At 46.0% G+C, this 17,390-nt stretch overlaps 1 protein-coding gene across 1 annotated transcript; it reads right to left on the reverse strand.

Moving 5' to 3' along the window:
- Positions 1 to 911: 911 nt before the first annotated feature.
- Positions 912 to 10,953, reverse strand: LOC145524805 (pregnancy-associated glycoprotein 2-like). Its single transcript, XM_081537706.1, has 9 exons — positions 10,895 to 10,953; positions 8,815 to 8,965; positions 7,436 to 7,553; positions 7,214 to 7,332; positions 5,591 to 5,784; positions 4,355 to 4,468; positions 2,640 to 2,781; positions 2,460 to 2,555; positions 912 to 1,064 (listed from the first exon to the last, which is right to left on the reverse strand). The coding sequence occupies exons 1-9, from the start codon at positions 10,945 to 10,947 to the stop codon at positions 912 to 914; spliced, it is 1,140 nt and encodes a 379-aa protein (XP_081393832.1). The 5' UTR covers positions 10,948 to 10,953.
- Between the last annotated feature and the right edge of the window lie 6,437 nt (positions 10,954 to 17,390).

Below are 17,390 nucleotides of genomic sequence, written 5' to 3' on the forward strand. Positions count from 1 at the left end.
AACTCGAGGAGACAATGAGGATCAGGGAGGCCTGTCATGCTATGGTCCATGAGATCGCAAAGAGTCAGACACTATTTTGCAACTGAACAATAATAACAGACATTCTTCTAAATGAGGAGGAGGTGGAGTTTTGGGGCAGTCATAAACACTTCCATGGTCTAGAACAAACCCCTGACACTTCTTTGATGGTTCCTCACCCCAACTCCAGTCACCTGGTTATGGAGGAAGCTCTCAATCATGTTTGCAGGGGGGCAGGGTCACTTGCTTAAGTAAAGCTAATCATAGTACCACCTGCCCCCATCAGGATGGTTGGTCCAGGGCTAAACTTATGATCTGAGGTAGACCAGTCCTTTATATCCCTTCCTGGTAAAGTGATGTTTTCTGAGCTTCTTTCCTTCTGGGCTATATACTTTAGGGATATAAAACCTTGAGACAGGCAACTTCAGAGTCCTTCACTAAGTGTAGAAGCCTGAGGGAAGAAGGCTTTCAGGCTTAAACAGTCAAAGATGCATAAAGGGAAGGAGCAGGGAGGCAAAGCGTGAGCCGATGGCTTCTAATTTCTCAGGTCCAGTCACAGAGACCTTTGGCTCTGCTCTGGTTCTTTTGTCCAGACCCCCAGTATCCTTCCAATAAGTCTCCCTTTTTCTTCAAGCCAGCTGGAGTTGGGCTTCTCTCACTTATGCTTCAGACTTGATTCTAGATCCTTTCTGAATGTGATGCACCTCCCTGACCCAAAGAGAGGCACCCATTCATATGAGCACCATTGAGATGAAATCCTTTACTCTTTATAGAGAGTAGGGCTTTGCAGAGCAACAAACACAGTTCACCAGCATCCCTGGCCCCACCCACGGTGCTCTCACATGAGTGTGTGTTTGGAGAGGGCCTGATTGATTCGTGAAGTAGCCCAGCATTTACACTGCGGGAGCCAGGCCAATCCTGTTGTTTCCTCGATCGAAAACCGAGAAATACAGCTTCAGGAAGACATTACCCAGGATCCAGGTCTCCGACTCATTCACACGCTGTGGGCACACGAGAAAGTTGCTGAAGCAGTGGCTCGACAAACGCTGGGGAAACAAAAATACACAGTAGTCAGCCTGAGCGCTTACCTGTCTCCCTCATCAGTATCCAGAGTTAGCAAGTTTCCTGGTTTTACTTCCTCCCTTTGGTAAGAATCAAGTGACTCTCTCAGCAGCGGTGGAAGTAGGGGCCCTTCCAACAACTAGAAGGGCCAAGACATGTTCTTGCCATTAGGGAGGAAAAGGGTCAGACAGGCAGGGATTATAAGATGCAAACATATATAGAGGATGGATAAACAACAAAGTCATATTGTATAATACAGGGAACCATATTCAACATCCCATGATTAACAGTAATGGAAAAGAATATGAAAATATATATATATTTGAGCCTCTTTGCTTTATGGCAGAAATAAACAGATCACTGTAAATCAACTATACTTCAACAAAATTTTCAAAAAGAGAACAAGAATGGCCCGTAATTCCTTGCTGTTCCTACCTCCCTCTTTTCTCTGCAGAAAATTCTGTTTCTTCTCCCTCCCCACAACCCTTTTCCTTAAAACTGTGCTCGAGCCCTCTACACAGCCTTCCTTGACCCACACTCACCCTCCCTGGTCACTCTAGGCTGGGTTCGTGATTTTTCCTGGTGCCTCCAAGTCTGTAGCCCTCATCACCCTTAATCTGCCCCAGGAACCCCTTTGCACAGCCCCCAGGGGTGCCATTTGCAATGAATCCAGTTTAGATTTGCATTGACCAAGAAGTGTTCCTCAAGTCTCCATAAGTCTGGGATTTTAGAATTAATGAAATTCCCTGTCTTTCTCAAAAGCTTGTTTGAGCCCATTAGCCTGCTCTGAACTCCCATAGAGAACTGAAATTAAGCCTCAACCGTGTGCAAGAGTTGTGCAGTTTCTGTGCACCTTTTACTCATATTAGCATCCAAATGAGGAGTCAGGTATCCCAACTTCACAGATGGGGAACTGGGGAAGTTGCAGCCAAGGACTGGAGTAACCATGTAATTTATGACTCCAACCTGGCACTTTTGAGAAGAGAAGGGAGACTGTTAATCACAGAGTGGGAGAGAACACTGGGTCTGTCCCCAGCCAACCCTCCTTGTCACTTGGCTATTTCACGGATTGCTAGAGCTGACTTTCCATGCTCATGCATCTCAGGGCTCTGGTTGAACTGAAGGTCTTTAAGGCAAAGGCCCTTAGTGTTCCCCTCTCCTTGTGACTCCCACCATGCCAGCATGGGGTAGTGACTCCACACTTATTTCAGGTGGATGACTGTCCCAGACTGTCCTTTCTTTTCAAGTGGTTGATTTTCTGGGAGGCACATCTGCAATGATGTGGCTGATCCTGCAGAGGGCGCCCTCCTCCCAGGAGCAGCTTATGAGTTCCTGCAAGTCCCAGATATGAGAACCAGCCCCCGGGGTTGTCCCCTCACTTGGATGTAAGCTTGGGCGGGTACTGGATAGTCTATTCCATTGATAGTGAAGACAATAGGAGGCAGTGTCCCGATGGCTTGGCAGGAAACCAAGTGCTGTAACAGAAAGAGGGAGAGAGGTTGGCTCTGCTGATCTTTGTGTAGAGAGCCTGGGAGTGACCCCATGAAGCGATCCTAAACCTCATGACAGATGAGCCTGGCGTGGATGAGTTTCTGGATTTTGCTGACCGGTCCTCTTGGGCCACGCAGGAAGGCAGTCCCTGTATCCATGACGGCCTGGCAGCCATGTTTACAAGCGATCACTGTCCCGTTCATGGAGATGCTGAGAGAAAATGGGATAAAACAGGCACCAGCATCACTGTGAAATCTCCCCCATGACTGTCCCCTGAACATGACTGCCTGACTGTCTCCTGAACAGCCTTTCAGCTCTTGCCCTGCCTCTGCTTTCCTTTGCTCTGGTCATTTCATGCTCTTTGACTTCCCTTCAGGTATTGAATGCGCCAGCCCTTTCATATCTCAGGGCCTTGGCATGTGCTGATCACCCTTCCTAGAAGACCGCCTATCTCCTTAGTCTAGAGGATTTCTGCCCATCTTTCAGTTTCCAGGTTAAATGTCACTTTGTCAATGAAGTCTTCCTCCTAAACCAGATCAGGCTCCTGTCTTGCTCAGTCTCTGTAGACCCTTCCCCGTGTCTAGCAGGTACCAAGGTGGTAATTCACTGTGTGTGTGAGTCATTTCATGTGTGTCTGCCTCACTAGATGTGAGGGCGAGTTGTGTCCTCTGTGCCTCCCTCAAGTGCCCAGCACACAAGGGGTGCACAATGTATGTTTGTGAATGAATCAATGAAAAAATGAACGAGGAACATCCAGACACCTATATCTGGTGTCTGACCAATAATGAGAGTGAATATGGAGGTTCCCTGAGGCAACAGATGCTCAGAGTGTTAGTGGGAGGGAGACCCAGGCTGCCCTGGGGAAGGTTGCCTTCCCGCACCGCCCCTTCATCTGGCTCAGACACGGAGGCCCTCAGCCAGGCAATGCCTGAGCTAGCCCAGAGGGCCACTGAAACACAGGAAAGCATTTATGTGAGGCTATCACACAGATTCCCATCAATCATTGCCCCTTGTTTTCAGGCCGCTCCTGAATCCCAGCTGCCTGATTCCTTCTGTCACAGCCCCTGCCCCACTGTGTGCCTTGGAAGAAAGGCAGGTAGCTATGGCTAGGAAGGTGTCTCTCTGAGTTGCTTTCAAGTCTCAAGATTGCAGCCAACCTCTCTCCACTGCTGGGTAGTTTCTCCCTAAGAAGACCAATTTGACCGGTTTGTGAAGGCCTTGCCCTGTTTTTAAACTGGCAGTACTGTCTACTGAGAACTTTCTCAGTCCCAGGTAGCCCTGGACAGCTGGTCATCTTATCACAACTGTGTTCAGGCTGGTGAAATTCTCCCTGATCCTCTTTTCACTACACTTTAGGGTCCTCAAACATGTTCCCTCCTCACAGTGTGGTGGATGCAGCCCTCCTCCAGCTGCACAGGCCTTTCTGGACCCCATTCTCCTGGTCAGAGCCCTGATCAGGAGGCCTGGGATGATTATCAATCCATGGGTGGTGTGTGTATCTGTGTGCTTGTATGTCTGCATGTGTCTATATGTGTCTTGGGTGTATGTGTGTCTATGTCTGCATATCACCGTTTCTCTATGTGTCTGTGTTTGTGTGTGTATTTGCGTGCCTTTCTGTGTTTTTAAGTCTGATGCTTTGTGTGTTTCTATGTGCGTCTTTGTGGGTGGAGTCTGTGTCTGTGTGTGTGACTGTGTAGCTAGGGTGCATTCGTGTGTGTCTGCATATGTCCGTGTGCACATGTGGGAGCCTCACTTGGGGTGGCTCTCAGAGGGAGATGCTCACCTGTCCATGTTTATATGCCAGTTGCCTACTTGGGACACTGGTACCCAGTTGAGTTCTCCCTTATAATAGGCACGGTTCACCCCTCCAAACATCACCACGCTGCTGTTCTCCTGGCTGTGGAGAGAAGGAAGAGAGGGAATTGTTGGAGGAAAGTAACACCACACGCTGTCTGAGGGCTGTGCTTATCCACCCATCAGAGGCACTACTACAGAACCCATTTTACAGATGCAGAAATTGAGGCTCAGAGGGATTGAGTAGTGGACCCGGGTTCATCACAGCTAATGAGTGTCACAGAAGAAGTTCAAAGGTAGGCAGCCAGGCGGTGCTTTGACCACCCAAGTTTCTGAAGAGGACCTGGTCCTCTATAGTGACTTAAGTGCCCAGAAATACCCTCAGAAGACACTTTGCTGGAGGGGTATGGCTTCCTCCTTGTCTAGCCTGTCATTTTTCAAAACCAGCCCAGGCTCAAGGACAATAAGGGTGAGGGTTCAGTCTCACTCAGGGTTGGCTTCACGAGCCTGTGACCTGTGCTGTTGATGGGGCTCTCCCTGTCTTGAAATCCAAATACTTGTTAAACAAAGGGTCCCACATTTTTATTTTGCACTGGCTCCCACAGACTGTGTAGCTGGTCCTGGGTTCCTGATGAAATGCGAGTGAGGAAGGAAACCTTCCCGCCATCCCTCTCCTTCTTTCCATATCAAGTGTGTCTCTGTGCGTGTGTGTGTTAGTTACTCAGTCCTGTTTGGCTCTTTGAAACCCCATGGACAGTAGCCCATCAGGCTCCTCTGTCCTTGGAATTCTCCAAGCAAAGATCCTGGAGTGGATAGCCGTTCCCTTCCCCAGGGGATCTTCCTGATCTAGGGATCGAACCTGGGTCCCCTGCATTGCAAGCACATTTTTTAACATCTGAGTCACCAGGGAAGCCCTTCCATATCAAATGCATCAGCAAATCCTATTGCTTTTTCTTCCAACCTGTTTCCTGACGCCTTCCATTGTTCTCCCTCTTCCCTCACCCCCTGGACCAAGTCCCTGCCCCTGAGCCCACGATCATGGTTTTGATCAATAAAACTTTATTTATAAACACCAGTGATTGGGCCAGGTGAGTCTCTGCGGCCATAGTTACCCTGGGCAAGACTATCTCTCAGGAAACTTCCGGATCAGGTGGTGTATAATTTTTCATGCAACTGAAAGCATATCACAGCTAAATTAGAGAGGCCTGGCCCACCTCAGACTCACCTGCTCAAGTAGAAGGCAAAGACAGGCTGAGAAACGACTCCTTGTTTCCTCAGGTTGTCGAAGATCGGGGTGGCACCGGTGATAGTGGGGTGGGGGTAACCTAATCCCAGGATGCCATCAAAGGGTACATGTTCAAACAAAGTCTCCTTCAGGCTCAGGCCAAATGGCTGGGCCACACTAACAAGGTTCCCAATCTGTGGAAAGGAGAGTGTTCCCACATAAAGGATTGGGAAGTGGGGCTGGGACCGGGCTTGGTTATAGATGTCATTAGCACTGCAGAGAAGAACCGAGGCCTGGCTGTACCCTGGACCAATCTCAGGTGGTCAGACCAAGCTGGGACAGGAATTCATATTCCATTTTTGCGGGGCTGGGGGTTTTAAAATCACCTGCTCCTCCTGCAAGCACCATCTGAGTGAGTCAAATTGGCCCTCGTGCCTTCTGTACAGGTGGGGCAACCAAGAATCAGGACAGGACCCAGTGGTGCCCCCTAAGGACAAAATGAGTAGAGAGCAGAATAGCCTTCTCCTCGGCATCACTATGATGTGATGACAGAAAGAAAGTGAAGTCTCTGAGTCGTGTCCAACGCTTTGCGACCCCATGGACTGTAGCCTACCAGACTCCTCCGTCCATGGAATTTTCCAGGCAAGAGTACTGGACTGGGTTGCCATTTCCTTCTCCAGGGGATCTTCCCAACCCAGGGATGCAACCCAGGTCTCCTGCATTGCAGGCAGATGTTTTACCATCTGAACCACCAGGGAGGCCCTAATGACAGAAATGAACTGAATTCAAGGCAATGCTTGTGAATTCTGTGTCTGCCCAGGGAGATAGAAGCCCATTATATAATGTCACTGGCAAGGTGCTCCAGAAAATTCTGCCTGGGAAACATGCATTTGGGGATATGTTTGTGTGTACTTGTGTTTGTTTGGGAAAGAGAGAGAGAAAGAGACAGGGCAAGGAGGATGCAGAAATATTCAAGCACTTTGGGGAAGTCAGGCCATAGTTTTTATTATACTGTGTTCTCACTAGAGTGAGAACCCATTTATCAGTCCCCCACCCACCCATGTGTTTGGCCCCCTGCTTTTCCTGTCTGGATACCTGAAGCTCTCTGCTGCCCGCAGGAACCCCAGATCAGTTTTATCCTCTTCCCAATTTCCCACACCTGCTTGAGTCCTGATGGGCCAGCCCAGCTTCACCGCTTACTAGATGTGTAACCCTGGCAAGGCCCATGCTCTCTGCACCTCAGATCCTTCACCTGTATCATGAAGCTAACCATAGTACCTGTTGCATGTGACCGTTGCAGGGTCACATGAGTTATTACCATGAAAGCACCCAGCATAGTTTGAGAATATAAATGTGGTGTTTTCTCCCCACTCTCCCTGCTCCCAGTGAAACGAATCTTGAGCTGCTCATGGGCAAAGGAGCTGTAAGTCCATGCCCCAAGCCACTGTCTGGATTTGCTCTTCTGGGAGTTTGTGTGTCAGCTGAGGCACTATCTACCCAGGGACAGGGTCCTGAGGAGCAGACATCCAGTCACTAGTGGACTGCCAGCTGGTCCAGCCTCTGTTTTGTAAGCAGTGGTTGCACCCAGGGCCAGCCCCGACTCAGCTTCTGTTTCCACATTACCCGAACAGTGTCATAGCCAAGATATCCCTTTATCCACGTAGAGCTGTAGTTGGTATTGAAGATCTGCTTCGTGCCCTGGAAGGTGGAGGAGTTACGAGGGTCGAAGCTGTTGTGTTTATCTGTAGACCCAAGAGATGAGTGTCCGCCAGGTGCCAAGTATGAAGAAGGGAGTTGGAGGGGAAACATAATATAGATGAGGTGGGGAGGGGGGCAGGTACTCACAGCAGCTGTGACTCTGGCAGTCTATTGAAGGCACCCACAAGCTAGACGAGCTGGTGTCAAAGAGGACCTGGAACTCCTGAGGGGGTGTTCCTATGTTGATGTTGCCAATGCAGGCCAACTACAGAGGCCAAGGTGAAGTGGTTAGGGCAGACTTGGCTGCACTGGCCACCCTTGATTTGCAGACTGCTGCCACCCTTGAGGTGTCCTGTGTCTCCTGAAATCACTCTGCAACCACCCCACCTCACAGCCTCTGCTCAGATCACTGCCTGATTTGATTCCTTTCCTTTCTGTTAGGGCTGCACGGCATACTGGATTTTACTGTCTTGACTCAGGATAGAACCTGCCACTCTTTCAATGGAAGCACAGATTCTTATCCATTGGACCACCAGGGAAGTCATGGCACCTTCATTTGAGAAGCTCTCCAGTCTCCTCCTCAAAGCCCAAACTGAGTCCTTTCTTTTACAGATGCCCTCCTAGGTCACCCCAGGCCACTTCTTCTAAACTCAGACGATGTCCTCTCAACACCCAGCAAGTGGCCATTTTATTTGACAACTATTTACTCCCTGCCTGTCTCTCAGGATGGCCTGTGCATTCATGAAGAAGAGATCAGACGTTTTTTCAAATCAATAGCAACAACAATAATGTTAGATTCATATGGCCTCACATGCCATAGGGACTCAGGAACGTTTTTACTGCTATCCATGCATCTGTGGCGGAGAAGGCAACAGCACCCCACTCCAGTACTCTTGCCTGGAAAATCCCACTGACAGAGAAGCCTGGTAGGCTACAGTCCATGGGGTCGCTAAGAGTCGGACACGACTGAGCAACTTCACTTTCACTTTTCCCTTTCATGCACTGGAGAAGGAAATGGCAACCCACTCCAGTATTCTTGCCTGGAGAATCCCAATGACGGCGGAGCCTGGTGGGCAGCCGTCTATGGGGTCGCACAGAGTCGGACACGACTGAAGAGACTTAGCAGCAGCAGCAGCATGCATCTGTGGACGCTGACATTCCTGTTCCTGGGATTTCACACTTGATTTGCAGTTGCCTTTATCTTTTGATTGACATGGCTCACCCTTCATCTGTAACTGAGTGGCTCACTTAGTTCAGAAAGAACCATCTCCCTCAAACTAATGATACATCTTTGACACAGAAATGGATGTTTATCTGCCCCCTGGTCATTGCTGGGCCCAGTCACCACAGACCAAGAGTTGACCATGACACTGCCTTCTCCTCTGGGAATGGGGTCCCTCTTTCCCCGTGTTTCTGCCTCCTGCACGAGCTCCAGCCCCAACAACCCCACTGGCATCTCCACCTGAACCCCAGTGCAAAGCCAGAGCACCAGGGGGCGCTGTGGAGCACCATCCTCCCACACTCACATCCTTGTGGTTCCTCAGGGGATGATAAGTTATGCTTTGGTCCTTAGTGGCATTCTGGGACCGGCTGTAAGGGTGTTCCTCAGAGCAATTTGGCAGCAAATTTCTTCCCCGTAGGGTTTCTGGCATGGTCTTCACTTGTGTAACAGGGATTCTTTCACCAGCCATGAGGAAAAGAAAACAAAGAAGGGGCAGCAATCAGCTGTCTGTGTTTTACAGACTGTCATACCTGACGTTGTAACGGCACTGTGTATTTTCCAAGCATTTTTATGAGTGTCACCTTATTATCAGGATGCCATGCAATAACCATGGCAAAGACCTAGGTCTGAACACAGGTTCTGTTGCATAATTTTGGGTAAGGCATATGACCATTTGAAGTTTCAATTTCCCCGTCAGTAAAAAGGTGGACTATAATAATCCCCACCTCCACCCCCCACATAGAATGGCTTAGATAGTAAGTGAGATGATGGATGTAATGCACCTGATATATAGGAAGTCTCGACAATGTCAGCCATTATCATCGCTGTGGCCATCCCACAGTATCCTTTTCAAGGAAGCTTGGGGAAGGAGGTAGAAGGGATTCATCATCCTCTTTATACAGGGGAGAATTTGAAATGCAAGGAGTTGGAGACTTGGCTGTGGTCATACTGCTTGTTAGAGCTAAAAGAGCAGAGAAATAGTACTACTGATCTTTCTTCTGGGCTCAAGCAGAAGAGAGGAGGCCAAGAGATGGGGAATAAATAAAGGAGGTTAAGAGAAGACAAGAAGAATGTTTTTAAAAAGGAAAAGACTAAGAGAGTTACGCTGAGTTGAAAGAAACACAAGCTGGAATCAAGATTGCCGGGAGAAATATCAATAACCTCAGATATGCAGATGACACCACCCTTATGGCAGAAAGGGAAGAAAAACTAAAGAGCCTCTTGATGAAAGTGAAAGAGGAGAGTGAAAAAGCTGGCTTAAAGCTCGACGTTCAGAAAACTAAGATCATGGCATCTGGTCCCATCACTTCATGGGAACTAGATGGGGAAACAGTGGAAACAGTGTCAGACTTTATTTTATTGGGCTCCAAAATCACTGCTGATTGTGATTGCAGCCACGAAATTAAAAGACGCTTACTCCTTGGAAGGAAGGTTATGACCAAACTATACAGCATATTTAAAAGCAGAGACATTACTTTGCCAACAAAAGTCCATCTAGTCAAGCCTATGGTTTTTCCAGTGGTCATGTATGAATGTGAGAGTTGGACTGTGAAGAAAGCTGAGCACCGAAGAATTGATGCTTTTGAACTGTGGTGTTGGAGAAGACTCTTGAGAGTCCCTTGGACTAAAAGAAGATCGAACCAGTCCATCCTAAAGGAGATCAGTCCTGAGTTTTCATTGGAAGGACTGATGTTGAAGCTGAAGCTCCAATACTTTGGCCACCTCACGCGAAGAGTTGACTCATTGGAAAAAACCCTAATGCTGGGTAGGATTGGGGGCAGGAGTAGAAGGGGACGACAGAGGATGAGATGGTTGGATGGCATCACCGACTCGATGGATATAAGTTTGGGTAAACTCCGGGAGTTGGTGATGGATAGGCAGGACTGGAGTGCTGCGATTCAGGTGTCGCAAAGAGTCGGACACGACTGAGGGATTGAATGGAACTGAACTGAAGAGAGTTCGGCATGCACAGAGACATCTGAAGAGATAGATAAAATAGAGAGATACAGAATGGAAGACACAGACATATTTACACAGAAATGAAGACACACTAGAGAGTTTTAAAACCACATACAGGAGAAATGTTGTTTCTTCAGACCACACCTACAGTTGCACAGGTTGCACACTGAACAATTTCAAGGAATGCAATTTTACATAGGACATTATGTGGCTGGACAGCAGAGCTCTGCAATCCTACAGATTTCCCTGGAGAGCCTAAGGCCTCACAGAATCTGTGGCAAGGTACTTATCAACAAGTGATAGATGACTTTAGACTCTCAGAGAGTGATTACATTCCCTTCTAACCCTGACAGGCAGAAGAATAAGACATTGGGAATAAAAAACCAAAAAAAAGGGACGATGTCAGTTCTATTCCCCGCACTTACATGACTATGCACTCTGAGAGAGCTACCAGCCACAGGAGTCCAAGCCACTTCATGCTTCTTTCCTCAACTGAAGTACTCAGGACACATTGAGTTCTGAGCATGCACTGGCAGTGAAGATTACCTATCTATATATGCTCTAACCTGCTCTAATGTTCTCCTTTAAGCCACCATGAGTCTGATGAGAAATATGAACCTGTAGATAAAATCTTTGCCTCTATTGGTGTCTGTGAGGAGTGGCCAGGGAAAACTCTCATAATACAGAAAATTCCACTGTAATCTCTTCCTTCGTTCTTGGGTGAAAAACCAAACTGAACTGAAAAATCTAAGTGTGAGGAGACTCTTTCTAACTTGTAGGTAAAACACTGCTAATAAAGTAATAAAAGGAAATGTTAAGGGCCATGTTAGACATTTGTGATCTCGTGTGGTCTTCCTAGCCACTTCATGAGATGTGCATTGCTGTCCACAGATGGGGAGGAGACTGCTAGAAGGAAAAGAGGTCAAATGGCGGAGTCGGACACTACTGAAACGACTTGCACAACACAACACAGCCCAGTGATGTTTGGGTGGCTTTAGGTAGTGGGACAGATGGCACAGATCAGAGACACCATTGACACTAAACTGCATTGAAGTTCTATAGCGGTATTACAAAAGAGCAATTTCAATATTGGAAGAAATGTCTGACTCTTTGTGATGCCGTGGACTATAGCCTGCCAGACTCCCCCATCCATGGGATTCTCCAGGCAAGAATACTGGAGTGGGTTGCCATTATCTACTCCAGACGACCTTCCCAACACAGGGATCAAGCCCGTGGCTCCTGCATTGGCAAGAGTTCTTTACCACTAGTGCCACCTGGGAAGCTGTGATGCTGTTAGGGAAATTAAAATTAAGGCAGTCTTCTTCAGGCTTCAGAAGTAGGAGAGCAGGCCTCTGATCAAATTCTGAACTTTCCTGGACTCGGCCTGGACTACATGTCTGCTGCAAGCACACCAACGGATATCAGTGACGTCAACCAGCACCTTAGCTAAGAAGAGGGAGTGAATCTTGGAATTTCCTGAGCCCCTTGAGGCCTGGCTAGCCCCCAGGGTGTGGAAAATACTGTAATTCACAAGGTGAAAGAAAAAGCATTGTAAAAAATTGAAGTCAAACTAGAGCTTCGCTTTTACAGGGAAACTGGTGATGATAACATTTTGCAGCCTGGGATTATAAGCGGAGGGCCCCAAACCTGCAATCTGTAGTTCCACCTGTGATGTCCCAGGACCACTTAGGACTATTTCCCAATTGGGATTGCAGATTGCCTTCCTCTGGAACTTTCCAGGGCTCTTCAATTATGGACAGGTTGTCAGCCCAAGTTGGTGATGTACAAGCTTTTACTTCTCTCTGTTGATTCCATTTTTTCTTTAGGACTGTATATTGAAATTAAGTCAAATAATTATCTTTAGCAATTGAAATTCTTTGCAAGGAGTTGTTTATTGTGTTATCACATTCTTTGAACCTAACATGAAATCAAACTTTCAGCAAAACATCATTTGCCCCTATGAGTCAATTCATGAAAAATGCCACTCTTTAATCAAGTTTTTTGTTGATGGAAGGAAGATTTGTCTTACTTCTTATTAGCTACTGAATGGGGCATATCCACAGGATTGTGTGAGATTTGGGACTTAAACTAAAGCTGGCCCAAACTTCAGAAGTTACTGAGCTTTTGTCGGTCATTCGAATTGAGAAAGGACAAGAATAATTGGTACTGGTCCCATAAGGTTCATGAAGCCAAATTACAATAGAATGATCTCTGTTCATTTCCAAGGAAAACCATTCAATATCACAGTAATCCAAGTCTATGCCCAGACCAGTAACGCTGAAGAACCTGAAGTTCAACGGTTCTATGAAGAACCTTCTAGAACTAACACCCAAAAAAGATGTCCTTTTCATTATAGGGGACTGGAATGCAAAAGTAGGAAGTCAGGAAACACCGGGCGTAAGACGCAAATTTGGCCTTGGAGTACAGAATGAAGCAGGGCAAAGGCTAATAGAGTTTTTCCACGAGAACGCACTGGCCATAGCAAACACGCTCTTCCAACAACACAAGAGAAGACTCTATACGTGGACATCACCAGATTGTCAACACGGAAATCAGATTGATTATATTCTTTGCAGCCAAAGATGGAGAAGCTCTATACAGTCAGCAAAAAGAAGACCGGGAGCAGACTGTGGTTCAGATCATGAACTGCTTATTGCCAAATTCAGGCTTAAATTGAAGAAAGTAGGGAAAACCACTAGTCCATTCAGGTATGACCTAGATCAAATCCCTTATGAGTATACAGTAGAAGTGACAAATAGATTTAAGGGACTGTACCTGATAGACAGAGTGTCTGATGAACTATGGACAGAGGTTCGTGACATTGTACAGGAGACAGGGATCAAGATAATCCCCATGGAAAAGAAATGCAAAAAAGCAAAATGGCTGTCTGAGGAGGCCTTACAGATAGCTGGGAAGAGAAGAGAAGTGAAAAGCAAAGGAGAAAAGGAAAGATATTCCCATCTGAATGCAGAGTTCCAAAGAATAGCAAGGAGAGATAAGAGAGCCTTCCTCAGCAATCAATGCAATGAAATAGAGGAAAACAACAGATTGGAAAAGACTAGAGATCTCTTCAAGAAAATTAGAGATACCAAGGGAACATTTCATGCAAAATAGGCTCGATAAAGGATGGAAATGGTATGGACCTAACAGAAGCAGAAGATATTAAGAAGAGGTGGCAAGAATACACAGAAGAACTGTACAAAAAAGGTCTTCATGACCCAGATAATCACGACGGTATGATCATTTACCTAGACCCAGACATCCTGGAATGTGAAGACAAGTGGGCCTTAGAAAGCATCACTATGAACAAAGCTAGTGGAGGTGATGGAATTCCAGTTGAGCTCGTTAAAATCCTGAAAGATGATCCTGTGAAAGTGCTGCACTCCATATGCCAGCAATTTGGAAAACTCAGCAGTGGCGATAGGACTTGAAAAGGTCAGTTTTCGTTTCAATCCCAAAGAAAGGCAATGCCAAAGAATGCTCAAACCACAGCAAAATTGCACTCATCTCACATGCTACTAAAATAATGTTCAAAATTCTCCAAGCCAGGCTTCAGCAATACATGAACCGTGAACTTCCAGATGTTCAAGCTGGTTTTAGAAAAGGCAGAGGAACCTGAGATCAAATTGCCAATATCTGCTGGATCATCAAAAAAGCAAGAGAGTTCCCCGAAAAACATCTATTTCTGCTTTTTGACTATGCCAAAGCCTTGGACTGTGTGGATCACAATAAACTGTGGAAAATTCTGGAAGAGATGGGAATACCAGACCACCTGACCCGCCTCTTGAGAAACCTGTATGCAGGTCAGGAAGCAACAGTTAGAACTGGACATGGAACAACAGACTGGTTCCAAATAGGAAAAGGAGTACGTCAAGGCTGTATATTGTCACCCTGCTTATTTAACTTATATGCAGAGTACATCATGAGAAATGCTTGGCTGGAAGAAACACAAGCTGGAATCAAGATTGCCGGGAGAAATATCAATAACCTCAGATATGCAGATGACACCACCCTTATGGCAGAAAGTGAAGAAGTACTAAAGAGCCTCTTGAGGAAAGTGACAGAGGAGACTGAAAAAGTTGACTTAAAGCTCAACGTTCAGAAAACTAAGATCATGGCATCTGGCCCCATCACTTCATGGGAACTAGATGGGGAAACAGTAGAAACAGTGTCAGACTTTTTTGGGGGGCTCCAAAATAACTGCTGATGGTGATTGCAGCCATGAAATTAAAAGACGCTTACTCCTTGGAAGGAAGGTTATGGCGAACCTAGATAGCATATTTAAAAGCAGAGACATTACTTTGCCAACAAAAGTCCATCTAGTCAAGGCTATGGTTTTTCCAGTGGTCATGTATGGATGTGAGAGTTGGAAGGTGAAGAAAGCTGAGTGCTGAAGAATTGATGCTTTTGAACTGTGGTGTTGGAGAAGACGCTTGAGACTCCCTTGGACTGCAAGGAGATCCAATCAATCCATCCTAATGGAGATCAATCCTGGGTGTTCATTGGAAGGACTGATGTTGAAGCTGAAACTCCAATACTTTGGCCACCTCATGAGAAGAGTTGACTCATTGGAAAAGACCCTAATGCTGGGTAGGATTGGGGGCAGGAGGATAAGGGGACGTCAGAGGATGAGATGGTTGGATGGCATCACTGACTCGATTGGCATGGGTTTGTGTAAAGTCCGGGAGTTGGTGATGGAGAGGGAGGCCTGGCATGCTGCAGTTTATGGGGTCGCAATGAGTCGGATATGACTGAGCGACTGAACTGAACTGAACTGAAGACCAATCAAAATTGGAGAAAGAATTAAGCAATTTGCAAGAACTATTGTCTATGTTACAATGTCAACATTATATGTTAGCTGGCCAAGTCTCCATTTTCCAATTTGTATCTGAAATAGCCTGGCCAAGTCTCCACTCTCTAATTTGTAGCTGAAATAGCCATAGTAAACTTTGCACAAGCTTAATATGTAAAGCAACTCTGTAAGGTAAAGTTCACCTGTCAATAGCTAAGGCAGTGGTAGACTGAAACTGTAATAATTCCTCCAAGATTCAGAGACCTGCCCAGACTTTAAATTTTGGGACTATAATGTGCTAAAGGACATAGATGGATTTTACCTAAGGCTAAACAAAAGATAATAGAAATTAAAACTCCCCAACGAAAGGGGAGGATCAAAAATTTAGACGGCTATTTGGTTTCTGGTGACAGCATAATTCACATTTCAACAAAGTATTGAGTTCCAACCTAAAATGTAACTAGGAAACAAGCTATAAATTTCAATGGGCTGAAGAGCGGTAACAGAATTTTGATGCCACTAAATGTACAGCACAGCATGCTTTAGACTTACGGCCAGTACCACCCAATGACACTGAAATGCATTTCTCTGTAAGTGAGCTGTATACTAATTGGAGCTAACGGCAAAAACAGAAAGGCAAAAGAATGGCTGTGGGCTTCAAGAGTAGATTTCCAGAGGCCACGAGAAACTATACTACATTTGAAAAAGTTATTGACTTGTCATTGGGGCTTTGATTGATATGGAAAGAATTGACTGTAGATCTTACTGTAATATTGAGACTCCAAGTGCCAATCATGCAGTAGGTACAGAGTTCACTGAAAACCCACAAGATTAAACATGTTGAGGAGTCCAGCCTAAGAAAATGAAAATGGTATATTAAGGACTGATTCAAACCTGGGACACATGGGGTTGCAAAGTTAGGTGAAAAAAATTGGAAATTCGCATTAAAGGCCTTGAGCAGAGGATAACTGGTCCTTAGATAACTGAGTCACCTGTAATTTGGGAAATCTCTTTGCCTCTTTGTTGTTGTTCAGGCACTAAGTGATGTTCAACTCTTTTTCGACCCCACGGTCTGGGTCTGCAGAACTCCAGGCTTTCCTGTCCTTCACTATCTCCCTTTGTTTGCTCAACTTCCCATCCCTTGAGTCGGTGATACCATCCAACCATCTGATCCTCTGCTGCCCCCTTCTCCTCTTGTCTTCAATCTTTCCCAGCATCAGGGTCTTTTCCAAAGAGTTGGCTCTTTGCATCAGGTGGCCAAAGTATTAGAGCTTCAGCTTCAGCATCATGCCTTCCAATGAATATTCAGCTTTGATTTCCTTTAGAATTCACTGATTTTATCTCCTTGGCAGTCCAAGGGACTCCCAAGAGCTTTTTCTAGCACCACAAAAAGTAAGCATCAATTCTTTGGTGCTCAGCCAAATTGTATGGACCTAACAAAAGCAGAAGATATTAAGAAGAGGTGGCAAGAATACACAGAAGAACTGTACAAAAAAGATCTTCACGACCCAGATAATCATTATGGTGTGATCACTCACCTAGAGCTAGACATCCTGGAATGTGAAGTCAAGTGGGCTTTAGAAAGCATCACTATGAACAAAGCTAAGGGACATGATGGAATTCCAGTTGAGCTATTTCAAATCCTCAAAGGTGATGCTGTGAAAGTGCTGCACTCGATATGCCAGCAAATTTGGAAAACTCGGCAGTGGCCACAGGACTGGAAAAGGTCAGTTTTCATTCCAATCCCAAAGAAAGGCAATGCCAAAGAATGCTCAAACTACCCCACAATTACACTCATCTCACACGCTAGTAAAGTAACGCTCAAAATTCTCCAAGCCAGGCTTCAGCAATAAGTGAACTGTGAACTTCCAGATGTTCAAGCTGGTTTTAGAAAAGGCAGAGGAACCAGAGATCAAATTGCCAATATCTGCTGGATCATCGAAAAAGCAAGAGAGTTCCAGAAAAACATCTATTTCTGCTTTATTGACTATGCCAAAGCCTTGGACTATGTGGATCACAATAAACTGTGGAAAATTCTGAAAGAGATGGGTATACCGGACCATCTGACCTGTCTCTTGATAAACCTGTATACAGGTCAGGAAGCAACAGTTAGAACTGGACATGGAACA

Source organism: Giraffa tippelskirchi, chromosome 10 (genome assembly GCF_054371585.1).
Source record: "Giraffa tippelskirchi isolate mGirTip1 chromosome 10, T2T-mGirTip1v1.2.pri, whole genome shotgun sequence".
NCBI classification, from domain to species: Eukaryota; Metazoa; Chordata; class Mammalia; order Artiodactyla; family Giraffidae; genus Giraffa; species Giraffa tippelskirchi.

Excerpts from the sequence above, each read along its gene's own strand:
- LOC145524805 (XM_081537706.1), bottom strand. The coding sequence starts at position 10,947 with ATGAAGTGGCTTGGACTCCTGTGGCTGGTAGCTCTCTCAGAGTGCATA. Across the intron at positions 7,333-7,435 it reads CTGCCAGAGTCACAGCTGCT|ATAAACACAACAGCTTCGAC; the intron begins GTGAGTACCTGC and ends TTGGGTCTACAG. Across the intron at positions 5,785-7,213 it reads TTGGCTATGACACTGTTCGG|ATTGGGAACCTTGTTAGTGT; the intron begins GTAATGTGGAAA and ends TCCTTTCCACAG.